The sequence below is a fragment of the Colossoma macropomum genome, unplaced genomic scaffold (assembly GCF_904425465.1).
Source record: "Colossoma macropomum unplaced genomic scaffold, Colossoma_macropomum, whole genome shotgun sequence".
Classification (NCBI taxonomy): Eukaryota; Metazoa; Chordata; class Actinopteri; order Characiformes; family Serrasalmidae; genus Colossoma; species Colossoma macropomum.
The window spans coordinates 25,445,774-25,466,460 of record NW_023494804.1 but is presented as its reverse complement, the minus strand read 5'-3'; the positions used below and the strand labels follow the sequence as shown (position 1 = coordinate 25,466,460).

General features: G+C 40.3%; 1 protein-coding gene across 5 annotated transcripts in view; it reads left to right on the top strand.

The window, feature by feature from the left end:
* The window catches only part of map3k1 (mitogen-activated protein kinase kinase kinase 1, E3 ubiquitin protein ligase), a 48,147-nt gene that overhangs the window by 6,670 nt on the left and 20,790 nt on the right, over positions 1–20,687 (top strand). For 4 of the 5 annotated variants that reach the window (XM_036595919.1, XM_036595920.1, XM_036595922.1 and 1 more), the window contains exon 2: positions 19,719–19,869. In XM_036595919.1, the coding sequence (XP_036451812.1) occupies positions 19,719–19,869 (151 nt within the window). Of the gene's footprint in view, positions 1–18,453; positions 18,562–19,718; positions 19,870–20,687 lie in introns of those variants that run through there. The other variant, XM_036595921.1, reaches the window with a different exon arrangement.

Sequence of the window (20,687 nt, the reverse complement as noted above, 5' to 3'; positions counted from 1 at the left end):
TCCTGAGAGCCATCCTGTTTTGTCTAACCAGTCGAGGCCTCTTCACGGTCACCAGAAACTGCCTGTTTAAAGCCTGGGGTTAGCTGAACGCTCATGCCTGGACGGTAGCAACAAAGGCCCGGATATTTCCATACCCATTAGGCCTTGTCGGCAGGCACAGGGGTCCCCCCTCCTCCCAGTTTCTGTTTAGTTAGCAGCAGGACGAGGCAAGCTAGAGATTACATGTGAAATGTAAACACACGGGTCCCTGACTAATCAGACCCAGATTACTAGTTAAAACAACATGTCTTGTGGAGGGGCCTTCGCTAGATGCCCTCAGCACATACACATGACATGGCCGTGCACATTGAAGACTGGCCCTGTTCTGAAAATAAGCCACATCAGAAACTGCATGCTTCACTGATGTCTGAAGATAAGAGACTGGTTAAAGTCAGTGCATGAAAAGTTGTTTTCAAAAGAGAGAAAGCAGCTTCTGGCACTGCAGGGTGTGAAGGAGGATTTTGTGTTTGTTAGGTTCAGAGCTGATGATTTCAGAGAAGGGAGTGCACAGTTACATCAGGATCATACCCTTATCAGCAGATATTTGGATCAGACAGATGTTTAGGTTTGACCAATTTCAAACTGATAATTGGTTATATTTATTGTACTGCGAAAAATGGACGCTGGGTTACTATTCTAAAAGATGCTTCTGCAACTCTAAAGGAGGTATTTTGTATTTCTTTGTAATGCTAATCCAGGTGGATCTAATCTCAACTTTTACGCTTCATAAATGTTCTTTTTGCTGCGTCAGCATCGGCAGATGTGTACATGAAAAGTATTGATTATCAATATTTTTCATGAACATGCAATTCCCATACTGGTGCATGCAAGAAATAAATGTTATTTCTTTGTAATACTAATCCAGGTGGATCTAGGTATCAGTTTCTAGCTTTTATAAATGTTAATATGTAACACGCAACAGCTGATATCTGCATAAAGTGTACCAGATATCAGCCCAAAATTCCTAGATCGGCACATCTAGGGAAAGTCCAGGACTGCAAATTGAATTAAAGGAGTTCAGTATCCCTAGTTTAGACAGACCAATGCGTAACCAACTTTAATTCTACTTTTTTAGCCTCCTTCTCCAGTCAGATGTGTAGAAATTGGGCGATTTGACTGCTGTTGCTATACTGTAGGCAACAGACCAAACCAAGATGGCCCAAATAGAGCACCATTGTTATTACACAGTGGGGTGCATACACTGGCATGGTAATTAAACTCCTACATTCACATACATTCAAAGATTTATTTACTTCTGTAGCAGTGTATCATGTAAAGTGGGTAGGCAATGCATATGAAAGACATTTATTTCTTGAGTACAGTGAACTGAACTTGCACAAGCCCAGTGTTCATCAGAGTAAAAGCATGTCAGATTTAATACTTGTAAGAAGTGGAACTAATGTGGCATTTTGACAAAACAGAACAAGTCACTTAATAACAAGACGTTTACTCGTGTGCTGGCCTCACGTGACAGGAATAAACACCATCATAGGCTTCTCTGTGCCAAACATGTTTTTGTGGTTACTGTTCAACCCCTGAGGGGGTGAATTGAATGAATCTACCCTATTAACAACAAGATCAATAGTTCTCCCAAATTTCCCCTCACAGCATTGTCTGAGAGCTGTTGACAAACTCTAAGTTGTAACAGCATGAGAAATCAGCATTGATCTCCTGTCATCTGCTGCTCCAGGGATGGTGCATGGGTAATGTAAATCCTCAATGGAGAAGCTGGCTTGTAAATTGGAAATGATTGCCGATTGATTAGCACTGAGGACATACGCGTCATATTTGTAGCTTAAGAGTGAGCATTATAGTAAAAAATCTAATGTTGCAATACATATCAGGATATTTTATTCTGAGTGTTCTTGAGTAATGCATCAGTGGCACATCTAAAAAATTCATAATGAATTAAACATTTCAGAAGAAGTTTATTCAATTAAAATGTGTTCATTATGCTGTCTTGGACCCTCTGCATCATCAGGATTTGAATTTTCCTAACAATAAGACAAATCCTTAGTTACACCACTTGGGAGTCTTTAAACCTTCTTTTAAAGGAAGCTGTATTTATATCTGACCTGTAAAATCCCACATTATGTGCCACAAATAGTTATAGATCTCGTAGATGTATAGATCTTGGCTGTTTTTGTTGATGCACTAGACAAAACTGATTTTAATGTAAATGACCTCTGTTCTGGTTGGCTGCCCTGTATTGTGCTACATTTAAAAGTCTGCCCCTAAACTCCTTATAACTTTAGTGTTAATGGATGGAGCTAAACTGCTGTGGGCTACATGGGTGAATAAATGTAAATATGTTGATTTTCGTGACATCACAAATATAGTGAATTCAAAGCGGGCTGCTTTTGCACCTTCGTTTCCATTTATAGACTCAGCAGAGGATGTTTTGAAGCTTTTAACAGTGTTTGCATATGTACAAAAAAGTTGTGAAAAATGTGGTTTTCCACAATGCAGGCCCTTTAATGACGCATGGAGTTGTTGAGCATTCTGCTGATGTCTACAGTACTCTCCAAAAGCCTTATTATGGCATACATTATCATTATAATGATATCGGATCATCGGGTCATATCACCTACCCCTATTATAGCACATAGACTGCCACATTAAGAGCAGATGAAGGCAGCACAAGGGCTCATGTTGTAAAGCTGGAGTGCTACTGTCATAATGAGGAGGTCAAAAATATTGGGCCCTGGCTCAGTGAGACCCAGCAAAGAAAATGGCCAAGAATCCCTCGGCCACCCTGCAGCTCCTCGAGCCTCTTCCAGCTGCCCATTAGCTACAGTCCAATCTGTTTTTGGAAAAGCTTTGGAAATGTTTACTCAGCCACGCCTTTTCTGCCTCGGAGTGTTCATCCGGGCAGCTGCTTTGGCCTGGCCCTGCGCTTCCCCCAGGACACTCTCCTGCAGTTGTTTTCCTTTTGTCTTGTTCTGTTCTTTGGATGTCAAGTTTAGTCTCAATTGACTTTCTTCTTCTTCGAGTCATTGGCCCTGTTTGCTTTAAAGTGCCATTTTAAGACTGAATGAACCTTTTTTGTAAGAGCTCTCTCTTTCTTCCCTGTTGAATGTTGTGATGCAACAGTTGATCAGGATGAACACTTAGTGCCTCTCTGAATGAGATGGTTTGGCAAGGAGACTTATCTGTGATTCTGTGATGTCTTTTAGGCTCTTTCAGGGCTTTTGGCTTCATTCATTTCAGTAGTGTGCATGTGTCCTCTGTGCCAAGTAAAAAAGAACCAAATATACTCCAACTGTAGGCCAAGGCTTTAAGATGTTAACCTCAAAGTGTACGCTTTTGCCTTTATCTGCTGTCCAGCAGCCTTGCTTTTGTTTTGTTGTTGTCCGTCTGATCTCTTCAGCGTTCTTCTTTGCCCTCTCATTTATCCACTGCTTCTCTTGCTTTCGTTAAGGTGATAACTCTGCTTGATTAGCATTTCTTGGTTAGCAAAGCAGACCTCGCACCACACAGAGGAATGTTACTGTATGCAAAACGAGGAAAACCAAGTGGAATTTGACCATAAACAGCAATCTGTGCAACATTTTCACGTCTACTAGACGTTGTTCCAGTGCATGTAGGTTTTGCAGTTGCAGCACCAGATTTGCTGTGCAAGCTATTATATTTTTACTTCAGGATGACTTCCTGAGGGGGAAAAAGAGAACTAAAATATTTTATCTTGTAGCAGTTTTCTCTTCAGTATCTTGGAGAGAGGCTTTCTGAGCACAGCTTAGAGCACAAAAGTGGTACCAGTAAAAATATCTAAGCTATAGCCATATTTATCCAGTGTATGTCTGAACATCTAAGTTTGTCTTTTAAATGTAGGGAGGGGGGTGACTTGGCTGTTAACTACATTTGTACTGTTTCTCTTTCTCAATGTCTTTCTTTCTCTATGTATTGCTGCTTTCCCTTCAATTCTGTGGGAGGCCATGCATGTGATTCTCTGCAGAGTTGGCCCAGATTCTCTCATGAATTGAGTCTCTCTCTGTTTTCTGTTTCTCTCTCTCTGACTTTTTTCTTTGGGGTCACTGAAATATTCAGGTAAAAAAGTAAAAAATGCTGGCTGTTATATTGTCTATATTTTGGTATGGGTGGGTAATATAAATATAATATAAACATCTATATATATATATATATATATATACACATACACATTTGTCTTGATATGCATCACGATATTTAGTTTATTGTTTGGGGTTTGATAAGTTGGAACAAAACAGAAACAATAGTATCACATTTAAGAGAAATGTCAGCAAAAATGATAAATGTAATGATATTATTTAACATTCACACACTGTGCTGCACTAAATCCAATCAAACAGGACTAATTAAGCCTCGTTGTAATGAAAAGCTTGTCATTGTTCCTTGAAGTACTGATGTCAACAATATGCTCAGAATCTGGGGAAGAACTTTACTTACTCCGTGATATTGAGGTGGTATGGTTGGAATATCTTGTAATGTAAAATTTTATCAGTACCTTCCAGCACTGCACCTTGTACAGGTTATTGATGGAGAGGGGTAAATTAAAAAGGTAAATGTCTGTCTTTTTCTTTCCTTATATTGCCTTCATGTCATTGACTGACCCTTGCTTCTGTACAGCTTGCTTTCTCTTTGTGTTTGGAGTAGAGGTGCTTTGGATTTACTGCATGGTGGATCCTATGGGCCTACGAGATCCGCTGTTGTGTTTCTGTCAGCTCAAATCACAGTGAGGATACTGATGTTAAAACCAGAGAAAGACCACTAGTCTCTCCCAAATATGACACTGCACTAAATCCTTCTCTGCACATTATATACTTCTAAATACTTTTATGATAGTATTGTCTCAAATCAGACACTAATGCTTTACTCTAAACCCAATGGCAAATTACTGCATGGTACCTGAAGCCGCTGAATTGTTCATTGTAAATACCCAGTTATCATTTATTACCTTCAGAAATCCTTAGATGCACATCTCAAACTAGCAGAAATGAGTGTGTACAAATGGTTGTCAAAGGCTAAAGGCTAAAATATTTGAAATTGACAGTTTGAAGCTGATACATGCTCCCCATCATCATGCGGGTGTTAGCAGTTTGCTACATGTGGCTGCAGTTCCCAGTGTGAACATACTTCTTGCACTAAAAGTGGTTAGTGCTCTGCAGAAGTGCTCTGTTTGAGACACAAAGCACGCTCATTCACCACAGCCTATAAATTCTCCCTCATATGTTCCCAAACCACTTCCACCACAACCCATTATTAGCATCATTCCGACCAACATATTTCACTAAAGCTCCACTTTGTTCTGCCAGCTTAAACGTTACCTAGAGCTTAAGTAATTCTTGTTGTTGTTTTTTGACTTAAAACGCCTTCCTGAGTTGTGTGGTAGTGTGAACAAACGTCAACATGGATTAGCAAGAAAGCACACAGACTGCTCAGTATGGTTCTCAGCAGCTGGGCCTTTGGGAGTTGTGGCTAAGCTGTTAAGCATGAGCACGTTGCCCTCATGGCTTTTGATCCATGTCTGTTACTGCTGATGTTTTTTGACCATCTTGTACAGTTTAACCAGTGTTTTTATGAGCAGAGTATTTATTAATGGAGCTGGTACTTCGTGGTATCTGTTGGATTTCCATTTAAGGACTTGATGGTACACCTGATTCTGGGTAAAGTGAATGGTTAACAGGTCATGTGTTATTGGTCTGCTTTGATTTGACGTCATGAGCGGCAAGCAGCAGCTCAGGTATCATGGAAAAGGAAGTCATGTGTCTTTTTATGACCTTGAGGTATGTTAAGGCATGTTTTCTTAAGGTGAGACAGTGAGCACACTTACAAAGTGGCTGTTTGGTCCAGGCTGTACTAGTTAGATTGCTATATATATATATATATATATATATATAATTTTAAGGTTTGCGTATTTTTAACAAATATTGTGAGAGACCATGAGGTTTGTTTAAGCTTCTTGAGCAGAATTAAGCTACTTTGCTGATAAATTCGCAGCAAAATTGCCAGTTTTTACAGCAATAGTTTTGTGCGTATCGAGCTAGATAATACAAGGCTAATGTATGCAAGTCAAGCTTCAACATGGAGGATAGTCTTTCAATATATTTTCAGTATCTATAGCTGTGTAGCTTGTTATGAAACAAAGCAAACTTCTGACGCCAAACATAGCATGCATTTGGGCTGATGGGGGAATGTGTAAAATTGATTTTTTTACCAAGCTGTGTTAACCCATGTTGTCTACACTTTTACTTCTGTAACTGTTGATGTTTTCATTAGTTGAATTAAAATTTCCCTCTACTAGGCTTGTGCCCCAGTCAGCTTTCTACATCAGGTGAAATGAGCTTTTTCAATTTGCCTCAGGCGAAATGGCTTCAGAGAAGACGAACAGCCACAAACTTGGAGACGATAAATGTCCAGGACCAGTTTTGTGGCCAAATTTGAAGATGACTTAACGCTACAACCAAAACTTTTACTGAACTGTGCTGTTACGTCCTATTATTTCACTAACACACTACTACCATGCTTGCTCCCATGTCTGCTTCAGTGGAAGGGACAGTTGCAAAATTACCAGACAGGAAACCAACACGAAGGAGGTTCCCCCCTACCAACCTGGTTTAACTATTTATCATGGTTATTTTCCATACAGTTACTCAAATAAGAGAAATCTGTTACCAGCACAGGCCTACCCACTAGTGCCCCTGCTTATCTACTCATGGTAGACTCATTAAACAGACTTATTCTTTTTTAAGACCACTATGCTGACCTAAAGGGCCATGGATGCCATGTGTCAGCAACCTTGAAGCATCCTGGGGTTAATTGCCTTGCTCAAGGCCTTTATGCCAGTGGTCAGAGCAAAGGCAAGAGTATTGGAAGCTATAGAAGATGTTCATCAGTGGGTTCCTGTACAGGATTCGAGCTAATATCTACCTAGAATGTGCCTGAAGGTTGAGTTTATTGTAATTAAGTTCTTTTAGTTCATGTTTCTGTTTGTTTAAACATACTGGCTTCCGGGAAGGAAGCCGTAGACCTAGTCTTGTTGGGGCAGGTTGTACATTGCATTCCATGGCTCTTTGGTACAGTAAGCAGTTCCGTACTTCCAGGCATCCGAAACCTAGTTAATCTTTAGATTATCTGTGCAGTCTATGATTAAACAGCTATCTGCCTTTGATGCATGTCCGAGGATTTGGATATTGTTGCTTTTGTGTGTATGTGTACATGTGCTCCCCTCCCCCCTTCTTCCTAAAGCTCAGTATGCCTGCCATGCTCCCCCCCAAAACCCCCTTCAGAGGCCATGCTCCACTTCCAGTGCTCTGGCTAGCGGGCCATTAATGGACTGCCTGCTCATCAGCTCTCTCGGCTCAATTGCCCTGACACTGGAGCTGTGTGTGTGTGTGTGTGTGTGTGTGTGTGTGTGTGTGTGTGTGTGTGTGTGTGTGTGTGTGTGTGTTGTAGGGGGAGGTAGAGTAGCACTCTGGGTGGAGTATAAGGGAACAGTCAGGAGCACTGCTCTAGGTATATACTTCAGTCTATAACCATACTTTTCATTTTGTTTTGCGGTGAATGTTGACTCTGTCAAGTCAGGCCAAACTTTTCCTTTCCTTGTCATCAGTGTTGTAATGAGAGTGTGTTGAGAGGAGAAGCATGTGTTGAAAGAGGAACGAAATACAGTTCCTTCAGAACATGGTGCTGCATTCAATGTCCACTATAGACAAGTGGATAAAGCAACAGTACAGAAGTCACGTACCAGATTTTCCATCCTGATGTCGAGTGAAATTTATGCAAATAACTGGATAACAACTTGTTGTTACCAGTATAGTAAAAGTCGTTGCCAGTACGCTATACAGTTGTCATTCAGTACTGAATTTTAATACCTAAGTAGACCGTCTTGGCATCTGTGAGCCAATAAGTATGCTTGTTCCAAAATCTAGACAGCTGATTGGCTGTCTAAGTAGCATTCTGTAAGCTTGTTATTAAAGTCAGCACTTCTTTAGGCCGCTTTTTTTTACAGTCAGTAAGTATACTGTAAATGTACCTATTCCAGCACTTCGCACTCATTTCTGGTTTAAGTTATTTTTGGTTTGTAATTAAAAAGAAGATATTGAAAAATATCGAAAGGGAATTGGTATTGATATAGATTCTTTTTTTTAACCCCTTAAAATCTCTGGCTCATTACATACTAAGGCTTATTATTCAGTAACTACAGGGACTTCAGTGCAAACTGGCAGAGCTATTCTTAGGTTATAGAAGTGTGTAATAAAACTTTGGGCCTGCCGGTGGGCCTTGGCCATGTAAGGGCTTATCGATAGTCAGATAACAGTACAAAAGTCAATAAGTACATAAAAACTATAAAGCACATGCAAGTACAGCGGACAGTAAGTACAGAACAATAAGCAATAAGACAGAAAAGACAAATGTGCAGTTCTTGACAGCAGCCGTTTGTTTAGATGTATTATTCAATTGTGTAAACCAAGCAGCAGCATTCAAAAAGGGAGGAGGGTGCACAAAAAAGTTGTTGTGATCTGTGAGGTCAACAGCAAACAGCCAAATCTGTTGTTTTCTCCAGAGCCTGGGTGTCATGGGCTCACTGTTCTGCTTTAGAGGGGGGGAAAGAGTGGAAAGTGTGTGTTAGGCTGTGAGGGGTTCTGGAGGAGAGGTTAGTGGAGCTGCCCCTGCTGAGCGAGGGGCCGGTGTGGAGATGGTGGGGGTCGTGCTGGCCCGTTGGGGGCTGTGTGCTGTGAACAGTGGCCGGGCGGACAGAAGGAATTTCTCCGCATTCCATCTACATACCAGAACTGGAGCAGTGGGCAGTGCAGACAGTGCAGCACGCATGCCCTCAGCTCCCATTCTCACTCCATACACCTGCACCTGCCATCAACACATACAAACTTACACTGACGGGCCAGCTGCTGGAAGTCAGAATTGGTGGGAAACTTGCATTGGGAAACTTGCTTTCGGAAACTTTGTGATTTATGACTGTTGGCCTTGGGCAAAAGCCCGTATGGAGATTATATTCCTACTAATTACAGTCATGATACAGCTTCCAGTATATTGAAAATACTTTGATAAATCCTCGATAAGACCTGGTTCAAAATAGGTCTGCATTTATGTTTTCTTTGATTATCTGAATTTGTTGGATACATCTAAACACTAACTAGGCCATCACGTTCATGGTTGGTTGGGGTGCTTGCAGCACACACTACAACATTTAGAGGCTGTTTACACTTTATTTTACATTATTTCATGTCTGGATCTTGATAAACTTTGGCCAGAATCTATTTACATTTTTCACTAAAATGTGTCACCAGTGTGATCAGATGAGAACTGATTTTGCATTCAAGTCAAAAACACATTGACACACATGTTGTCTTCATTTTTCTTCCAGTAACCTGTTGAAAACATTAGGGATGTAACACTACAGTATATTACATTTGATCACAGTGCATCATATTGTATGGTAATTTATTGCTTTTTTTTTATGACCATCAGGTTAGCCTGTGGGTAGTATGTTAGCTTGGGGATAACATATGAGCTTGTGGCTAGAGATCAGGACGCTGTAAAGCACAACTTTTGTTTAAAATTTCAAAATGTATTTTTATAATTGGAGCTGAATGATTATTATCTAATGTGATTGTGATTTAAATTGGCAATGTATAAGTTAGGCCCTAAGCCTGTATTGGTGGTCTGCATTGTATCAAACGTCCACCCCACAAATCTACAAATATATTTTGTTCTTAAGAAATAGATGAAGTGATGCAACTCGTTTTCATTGGGCTAAATCGTTACTCTTAAAACTTGGAATGACATTGTTAATAATGCAAAATTAAAATCGCAACTGTTGCGATTTGCGAAAATCGCGCTCTTTCAAATTGCGGTTTCGATTTTGAAATTATTCATATTTAAGCCTCATTTATAATATTGATCGCTCTATTGAACTAAACTAAGAAACTAATAGAAACCTTAACGTATTACTGTGAGGAAGATTTTCAGCCACTCTTTACTTTTTTCTGTATCAAAACATGTATTGAAGATACCACTGTATCATATCATATCAAATCAAATTACAAATGAATTTTGTGAATAATTACATCCCTAGTAAGCATGCTTTCTCACCTGGTATTGCCTGTAAATTAAAGCCTGTCATGTATCTGAAAGCATGATTTTAAAACGGGCAACAAATCATTTGCATTGGTGGAGGAGAAGGCTTTGTCTTGCAGCTGCTGTGACTTCTGCAGTGGTCAATACTATAACTGTCCAGAGGACGTTTTAGACAGGAGAGAGAAGTTGAGACCTAATTGTATGCGGATGTAGAAAACACATTCCATTTATGTGTGTTGAATGTGGTAAAGATGTGTCTGTTGACCACTTGAAATGTGGTTAGATTGATTAAATTAGATCACCATGCATCCGGAGTGTGTTTACACCTGTTTTTTCATGCAGTCAGATAAAATCTGAACTTCAAAACATGTTGATACAAGATGTAAACAGCCTCTCCGTCATTTAGAGGTCTCACTTATGTATTGCGCTCCTCTACAATGTCAGTATTGCAAGAGCCAGTATCACAATGAATAACATGTGTTGTGCAACCTATTCAGGGAGGTAAAGCAGTTGTGTTAGTTAGTTATTTTCCAGCTTGGAATGAAATGCCTGATGAAAAGAACCCCAAAACCTAGAGCAGGGATGTTTAGACTCCACTGTACTGACAGAATGTCATATTGCAATTGCAATGACTGGCAATATACTGTACAAAACACCATACATACATACTCCCTGATAGGGTTAAAGATCTGCCTGCAGTATTTATGACCAAAATGATTTGTTTATTGGGTCATGTGATTGCCATGATTCATTCAAACACCCACAGAAACTCACATGACACTGTGATTGGTCAGGATACTCACAGCACATAATAAAATATTGTAATTAGTTAGATTAGTTAGATGTTGTGTCATATTCTGTTGCAGCAGTGTATGCCTCTGCCTCATTGGTTTTACAAATTTTATAATTACCATATCTATTGTATGCTTTCGTCCATCAGTGTCCTCTCACTACAATACCCAGCATGCATTTTGCAGATACCTCAACTATTGGGAACCCCTAGCAGCAACGTTAGCTATCAGGCTAGCTTTTGGATTAGTCAACTAGCATTTCAAATAGCCTGCTATCATCCAGCCCAGTTTTTTAAGAGTTCTTCCCACATTAAGATACATCACCAGAGAGGGGTTTTCCTTGTCTGTAACTGGAAAATCTTAGCCTCAAGACTGCAGTGACACCGCTGAGGCAAGTAGGCATATTTACGACCGATGTAGTGATAACATTTTTTATTTTAGCTGTAGTGCCTCTTTAAAAGTATTTTGTGCAAGCCTAGTGACCCACCTCTAGGACCAAAACTCCCTTGTCCTAGAGAACCTTGGTGCTCTTGCATCAATTTAGCTTACAATGCGTGTATATCTTTTTGAGGCAAACAGTTGTCCAAACATGCTCTGCACATATGACGGGTTCTCTTTGCACAAAAGCATGCAGTGAGCAGTTTCTTGGCCTTTGCCATGTCTAAATAGAGAAATAATTAAAATAAGATAGGCGATTCGGATTACCTCCGAAAATAAAATCCAAAAATAAAAGCCATTTGGAGTGTACTATGATCATGTGCAGGCCTTTTAAAGCTCAGAGTCAGGATCCATCCAAAAGTATGCCTTCACTGGAGCAATTAATCTAACCATGCTGGCACCAGGTTGAGTAATTAAAGCAGAGTTAGAATAACATCAGTGTTAATGTGTCTTGGACTCTGGCTTGAGTTTGTCTTTTTTTTTTTTTTAAAGGTTGAAGTAGGATTGGATGAGTTGGAACATGCAGACCAGGGATGGGCATGTATGCAGAGTACACATGCTTGGCTGTGGGTTGGCCTAGTTAACTGACTTACCAAAACATGAGCTGCTAAATTGATCACAAAGAAAACTTTATTTAATCTTATGAATGTGATTTGAGCCACAAGGTAGCCTGAAACCACAGCCTAGCCTGGCCTGTGCATGCTAGCTGTAAGGAGTAAGTTACTGTAGAAAATTCTGCCCTGATATGTATTTAAACTTGCACTAACAAATTTTAAATTAGTGAAAAATGTATGAAGGAGTTCATGCTGTTTAGACAGCAACACAGGGAAGTATTCTAATTGGCCTCACAGTTAAAAGAAGTTGCTGGTATCCAATAATTAATTTTACTCCTATATTGCTACAGGGCTGCACAAATTATTGTTTGAGTATCATGGCAATGGCTAACATCACAGAAGATTACAGTATGCAGTTAAGCTCTTTTTATAAGTCTCAGTATGTGCTGTGAGCATCCTGAACAACAACAGATGTGCCAGATGAATTTTGATGAATCAAGGAGTTCACATCATCCAACAAATGTAAATAATTTTGGTCAAAATCCTGCAGGCCATCTTTTAACCTCATTACATCACAGTGTTATAATATATTGCAGAGCATTTTGCAGTCACAATATGGGTCAAAATGGTACTTTGCCTATATTGTGTAGACCTAGCCCATTATAATACTGTTAAAAATAAGGTCTGTAAAAAGGCTATTTTCCTTACTTGGGCCACTCAAGTCACATTTTCTTGGTATCCTGCTTTCATTTTGTAAGGCAAATACAACTGTTAGGCTTTGATGCTTCTGAGATAAGCTGTTTCCATCGCTTTAAGCACACATCACATGGTGAATCTTGCAAATGGCGGAAGAGGTCTGTACAAGCCTCCCTGTTTTTGTGCACTGGTAAGTGCCTTACAATTTAGATGATTGTATAATGGCATGAAATGTTCTCTTTCAACATAATGTTACTTAGGATCGGTGTACTTTCTTGATTATAGTTATGAAACTTGGCTTGCTAATTATATAGGCCTGGCCTGGTAGTTTTAACTCTCCATCTAAGAGAGCACTCAGGTGTACAGTAACCTAAGTTGTGTAATCCTAATCCATGTTCTAAAACTGCTCCTGCACCTGCATAGTTGACTTAGTTATGGGTAGGGGGGCTTGTTGACCTTAAATTAGTTTCACATTATGGGGTCTTATGGAAGTGTCAGTGCCAGTAGGAGTCTGTTGCACATGTTAGTTCTCATTACACCTAGTTTCCCTTTTGATTGTAATCTAATGGAGTGGCGTGAAGCATTTCCAGTCCCTTCAATGCCACCACAGTGCTTAAAGGCAAAGAAACTTCATTTACTTAACTGTTTCAGTGGACATTTATACTGAAGCCCTCAACCATGCTTGTCCTACTTATTTTACCATGCCTTTTATACCCATTGGCAGGGCAAGTGGTGTACGGTTTCAAAAACCGCCAACTGACAAACATGCGTCTTTCAAAACTAGCTGGAAGAGCCCCAGCTCGCGCTGCCATTTAGCAATGACCAGCGGAAGACGAAAACCGCTCCTTTTGTTGTTTTGGACAGTGCACAGAGTGTGATGTGCGCATTCATGCTGCAGGATGTCAAGTGCCTCTCTCAGTTCCCCAGAACTTTCTTAGCAGGGGGTGGGGTGAGGAAGTGCACATTGTGCACACCCTGACCTCTGAACAGCCAAACCCCCACTGATGTTTTGAATTTATATTACAGTAGGAATTAAGAGTTCATTTTTCTTAATCCACTTTTTGGAACCAAAAGGAGCTCGTTCTGCTCCTCCTCCTCTCTCACCCTGTTTTTGTTGACTTTTCCAGCCATTTTCCAAAGGTTGGTGCTTTCTAGATAAAGCCTGGCTTGTGTTTTAGAGGAGTAAATTCCCCTTCTCGCAAGATCCACCCTTGCAGGGAGGGAAAAATGTGTGGAGGGGGGTGCTTGATACGGCAGATAACAGCATGGAGTCCAGATGAATTCCGCTTCACATCAGCCTTTCTGCAATACTGACTCCCTCCATTTTAATACTCATTGCATATGAACCCCAATACATTAAAGACCAGAAATCAAATGTACACAGTTTTCTCCCCCCTTACATCAGTGTAGTTTGGTGAGACATGTTTGGCATCTGAAGTTTGAACTAAACTTATGAGGCTAATGTAACTAACAAGAAATGGACCATTGTAGCCACTTTTTAGCATCATTCAAACTGCATGCATAAATCACATGCCTTGAATCATGTCAAGTAAACTCAACCAGACTTTTAAGGTTTCTGATGACAGTATCTATAAAAAGAATGCTAGTATGTTGCATAGCTAGAAACAGTAGTAGCAGCCATATTAAAGCCTCAATTTTGTTTATATTTTGTCCATATGTATAGATAGGCCTTTCAAGATCATGCATTTTTAGCTGATGACTGTTATACATATATATTGCAATATAAATAATTGTGATTAACCATTTATCTGTCTCATTGTATGCAACTTAAAGTAAAAGTGTGAAGTGACCAAACTGACTGATTAGATATCTTACTTTTCAGTTATAGCTACTTGGTAGCTACCAACTAACAACAGACACAGCTCAAGGTCAAATAAACAAACATTGCTCACTGCTGCCCTCTAGAATGTTTGGCAGAAGTTTGATCCTTTGGTTTTTTTTTGTAGTTAGACCCATCATGTGTCTAAATAAACATTTCCAACTTTTTATTTACATGCATTTGTCTATTCGTTGCAATGTAAACATGACTGTGAGAGCTGACAACTGTGGGAAGAAATTGCAGTGAGCAATTCTATAATAAGTGTGATGTACCTGTTTCTAGATGTTTTAAGCATTAGTTTTATCAACTGCAGCTCACCAATGCTAACCTTGCACGTTTCAAGGGGCTTGTAAGCAGCATCTAAATGATTTGCTAACCGAGTCTGCACAGTCTAATAACTCTAATGGCCCGTAATCAATTTTTTTTTTTTTTACCCTGCACACCAATATTAGAAATGCCAGCAGCGTATATTTCCTAGATTGGAGCCCTTCTTTCTAGATTAAGAGCTCCCTCATGCCACAACTTGTGACGTCCAGTGGTTTATGCAGGGCATTTGTTCTGAGCATTTGATAGGCCCTTGGACTTCATTGCATAAGCCAAATAGACTCAATTTTGCTGTGTCAACCTCATCTCTTGGAGGCGGCTAGGGAAGCTGAAAGGAGGCCTTTATGTCTCTGAGAGGCTTATTAGGCTCGGGGCAAGTCTGACATCCGCCGCAGAGTTGCTTGCCCATGGCTCTGTTGGTTCAGTGGCTCTGCTCCCTCACCTGTTTGCTCTTTTGTGGTGCGGGCTGACTGTAAACTGTTGCTACATTCAGACGAGGCATTACTAAAGGGCCTATTTATGCAAAAGCAAATACTGCAGGCTTACTTTAAGAGCTGTTTTCAGATGATTTTCATTTACTGCCTTCTTCCTTTATTTATTTATTTTGGTGGTTTGTGGTCCATCCTTAATTGGTTATTTAGTTAATGACAGTAGTATAACTTGCATTAGTGTTATTTTATATAGCACCGGACCTCAACTTTTATAGGGTGCTAAAGTAAACGTTTTAAATGTGCTCCATGTTTCTCGACATGGATACACAGCTATTAAATTCATGAAACCATTTTTTTTTAGGTTACGTTCTCCTCTGCATGCCATGTTGTGGCGGTTGGATTTTGTTGACTTTTAAATGACCATTTACAGACCAGAGTTTGTATCCTTGCATATGTCTTAAAAGGTTAAGTAGGAATAAATGTCAGATTATTAAAGACTAATTGATGATCAACTATTTGAGCATTAGGCTCAACATTAGGCTTCGACGACTGTGAACACGGTGACAGGATTGATTTCAGGGAAATAAAATTTTGGATAACCATTTTCATCAGTCAGTTACAACATAATGTGGTCAGTAGTTTTAGTTAAACAGTGATATGACTGTCAGCTCTCAACTGTGAGTTTGGAAATGTCTTACCAATGTAAAACCATCAAATCCACAAAAATGATTCCTGACGAGGCATCTGTTGGATCAGTTTTGGCCAATACTCCAGATTTTAATATCTTTGTCATTGTTGCAATTAGAAAAGGTAAAAGTTGTAATGCCATCCCTAGAGCCCAGTATATCAGTGGCGATGCTGATAAATATCCAAGACCTGAATGTCGACCAACTGTGATCTGTTGTACCTTACTGAAAATCTCTTGAAATGTGTGTAGACTTTGCATCTATGTGCTAACGTTTCTCTTCAGCATAAACCGCTCCATTCAGTGTTTCCCTAATCAAAGCAGGTCAAGTGCATGTTTACCAATCAGAATTTATTGTCCTAGTAGGCTTCCTCGTAGTAGGAAAGATCCTTCATTGACGCAAGGTGTTATTGGCTAAGATTTCACAACAAACCTGTTGTCTTCATCTTGCCCAATTTTTGGTCTTAGAGAGTTGCTTATGTGCCTGTGGCTTTTTCAGTAGGAGGCTGTGCTTTTCACAGTGGCCTTCTTGTTTGTTGTTTGATATATTTTTTGTATTTTGTATATATATTTTTTAGGTTTTATTTTGCCCTTGAGTGGTTTTGTCTAGGTTTTGGATCTTTTATTTAAGGGCTGAGGGTCGAGTATGCGGGACTGTTAAGTCTTTCTAAGAATGGAGTAGCTCCTGGCATTATGTACAGCGCTCTGACTCCACTGTCCCCTCCAGCAGAGAGACTCTGATTGTGTGAACCGTAACCTGAGCGCTGGGAGCGGTGTGGCCCATGAGAAAGGGTGTATGCAGCCAACAGGCTGTCTGTGTGTGTGTGTGTGTGTGTGTGTGTGTGTGTGTGTGTGTGTGTGTGTGTGTGTGTGTGTGTGTGTACTTGTTTTTGTACCTTCCTTTCCTGTCTTCCTTACTGAGCTAAAAACCATTTATATTTGGTTACTTACATTAAGGTTAGGGCTATATGGTATCAGTATCCATCCGAAATGTTTAACAGAAATTCACATAGGTGCCTCAGCAACTATATATAAAGTGTTCAGAATTTAGTAAATCCACCTGTTGCCTTTATTACAGCTTTCAGTTTTACAAAGAAATTTTCCACATCTCTGGAAATCTGAGACTAAACTTTGCTTCTCATGACACATTCAGTCTGGACTCTGAGGTGGTCAGTCCATTGTTCTGAGAACACCACCAGCTTCTTTGGTTCTTTGCAGTTTTTCCTTGTTTTTCTTTTCTCAGTAATGGCAGCTTGACAGCATCTTTTCAGACTCATAGTGTTGAGTTGTCTTCTCACAGTGGATGGATGGATTGAAAGATCTGTGGATTTTTTTTCAAATCTGAATCAAGAGTGGAGATTTACTTTACTCTTTCAAAGATGAAGAAGCTTGAAGTATTTTTTATCAGATGTTGGCCGTTTTTGATGATCTGCCAGGTTTGATTTAATAATATTTGAACTCCTTTTTTTCACTTATTTTCTTTATTTTCCCCTTTCTTATAGTAAGTACATTGTCTTATCTAATCTTCTGAACAATAAATAACTTGTATTTGACCTGCGAGGACCACGTGTGTGTGTGTGTGTGTATGTTTGTGTGTGTGTGTGTGTGTGTGTGTGTGTGTGTGCTTGCGTTAGTATGGCCGTTAAAGTGCGTATGTATGTGTACGTGTGTGTGTGTGCGCTGCAGTCTCGGCTTACGTGGAGGTTTGAAATGGATTCCCAGCCGCCGGCCCTTCCACGTCCCACCTGCATTCCCACAATGCCTCTTTGTTCCTGGCCCATGGCACTGTGAGATAGCTGTTATCCGAGAGGCGAGGGCTGGTCACCACCGACTTTTTCTTTCAGAGTAAAGATGGTAAACTCCTGCTATCTGGTTTCATTGTACCTGAGTCGGACTCTGGGGAGCGTGTGGGAGCGAGAGCGTTCTGTGCTTCTCCACTTTGTTTGCTTGCACTCCATGTACTACGGTTAACTCCACACACTGCAAGTGAAAAGTGCTATTTGGGGCAGTTTGAAATCTCTCATAGTCCCTGGTAACAGTCCCACACTGTGTTTAAGGATGAGGTGCTTTCTGCAGACCAATCAGACAGACCGATGAAAGGAACAAGTGCTTTTCAAGTATTTTGTTTTTCAAGTAAAGGTGAATTTCCAGGGAAAACTCAAGTTTAAGGCTGTCTGATATGACTGATGTTTTCCTTTCCATTTTCTGTTATGGCTTGACCTTTTTTACACAGTTGGATTGATTTTTTTTTTGTTTTTTGTTCAAGAGCTCACATATTCAATATATTGGGAGATTAAGTCAATAACCAGTTGTGTGTTGCACCTAACTTTGAGTGATGGATGTTAGGTGAGCCATTAAAAATTGAAAGCAAATAAAGAAACAAATAGAAAAAGAGAGAGAAAACCTGGTAGTTTCTGCACAGCTTTAGTTGTTTTTGCAGTTGTCAAAACTTCAGCTCACTTCCTACTCGATGCTTCTCAACTTCGCTTCAAACGTGGCTGGGCTGAGCAGAGGAAGTGTGGCTTTTCCTGTTCTTTGGTTTGTTATTGTTGCACAGCCCTTTATTTGAATAACTGAAAAGGGCCAAAGGGGTGCACACCATCGATTCTGCGCTTAATTAAGGATGGACGATGGCCACGGCTGGTCTTCCCCTGTATGCCCTAACACGTGGGCAGTCGGAGCCAAATGGGTAGTGATGTCTCTTTCTTTATATTCTCTCTCTCTCTCTCTCTCTCTCTCTCTCTCTCTCTCTCTCTCTCTCTCTCTCTCTCTCTCTCTCTCATTATGCCTCTGCTCTTCCAGATATGGCAGGCCAGCCAGGGGTTTTCCCACCACCAGCCACTCAGACATAATTGATTTAATGAGACTTAAAAACTGCAATTTTGATTTTATCGTGAGTTCTCTCTAACATGTCATGTAGTTTCCACATAAGTGTTATTTTAATTCCTAATGGGTTGTGTATCACTTTCCCCAGTGGTTTCTTAGATGATTTTCTACCATTCAGAAGTGATCTACAGGATCATCCAGCATGAACCCTTATAAATGCTTTTTCTAAAACAATTGATTTTAGGTTTTTTTTTTTTTCCTCCTTTCTTGTGTTTGTAAGCGATACAGCACTTTCTGTTTTAGGACAAGCGTCGAGGGATGTGTAAAGTCTCGCTAGCCAAAGTTGCAGAAACACTAACCGCACTGTCCCACAGATCTGTCCTTACCCAGTTTGAGCCAGTGGAAAAAGCCGCCCTGGCTTTGGCGCTTTCACTGCTGGACTGGCCAGTGTTAGGGGTTTCTGGGGCATTGGTCTGTTGTCTTTTTAAAAGCACTCTGAGTGTTGGTTCCTAAAAGGGTTCATTCACAAAGAAGTGGCACGGCGTGTGTGTGTGTGGTGGGGGGGACTCTGCTGTCAGGGCGCGTTTGGATGATGTACTGTAAATGTTCGGGGCTCAGACTGCTGGGGCTCCTTATCATAACATCCTCCGCTACGAGGCGGACTGTTTGTTCTGAAGCTCTCCAACTGCCTTAGACCCAGACGAGGAAGAGAGAGAGAGCTCCCTTCACTTACTCAGCTCCTCACCAGCCTCTCACGGTGATGCGGCCTTCGGCACAGTTCAGCTTTTGAATGAAAATCACTCAAATTCAAGATGAAGTGAACACAATTGAATCCTCCGCATCCTCAGAATGCTGGTTTTCATTTTGAAAGCAGTTTAGATGCATTGTAAGTTTGGATGAGTGAACTAATATCCTGTAGACTTTAAGAGAAATTTTATAAGTCTTCAGTGCATGAAAAAGCAGCTTTCATCTTTATTTGTGTAGTAAACAAGTATCTCTACTTTGTTTTTCTGGATCTAGTCGTGACATGGAAAATAAGGAGACACTGCGTGGGCTGCAGAAAATGGAGGATCGGCCGGAGGAGAGAATGATCCGTGAGAAGCTCAAGGCCACCTGTATGCCCACCTGGAAACATGAGTGGCTGGAGAGGAGGAACAGGAGAGGCCCTGTGGTGAGCAATCGCACTCACTCATGCACTCGTAGTGTCACTACCAGGAGTTAATTTTGGCATTTAGGAAGGGGTGGAGCTGTTGGCAGTGAGTGTGGGGGACGTTGTGAATTAATAATCATCTTTGCAGTTGATTTATTTATCTAGCTAATCACTAAGCCACCAAGCATTCTGATTACCTAACACACTGCAGATCTTAAAATACAGGCTTTAAATCCAGTTTCTGGTTCTGTATTATGAAATCACTGTCAGTTAACTGATTTGTTGGTGTAACTGATTGGCCATCTAGTATTATACCTACCTTTGATTACAAAATCCAGCACTGGAAATTGGATTAAAGGTCTGGATTTGAAGACCTCTGGCATTAATAATCAAGATCAGTTAGTTGGACAGTGAACTTAACTGAACAGTAAAAAAAAAAAAAAAAACTTGATTTCATGTGATTTTATGCACCTCATGTCTCATAACCTTTAAACTTCACCACAAGCAATGAATAGGCCACTCAGTGGGGCATTTGTTCTCTGAAACATGATGGGTCCTTAGTTTTTCATGACTTGGTGACTGAATATGGTAAAATGTTCATGGCAGGTAAAATATTAATTATATAATGAAAAAAATACCCCCCATCTAGACTACCTAGGGTACCAGAACAAAGCTTCAAATCATTCCAGCCTGTAATTGCTCCTCTCTAGGACCAGATCCACTTTTTGATTTGTGTGTTGATCGTTTTGTGTATATATGGCTGTAAGCAGGTTGGGTCATGCAGCTATCCCAAGAGTGTCTGTGAAAGGCTCATTCAGACCCAGTGTTTTGGCATGTTC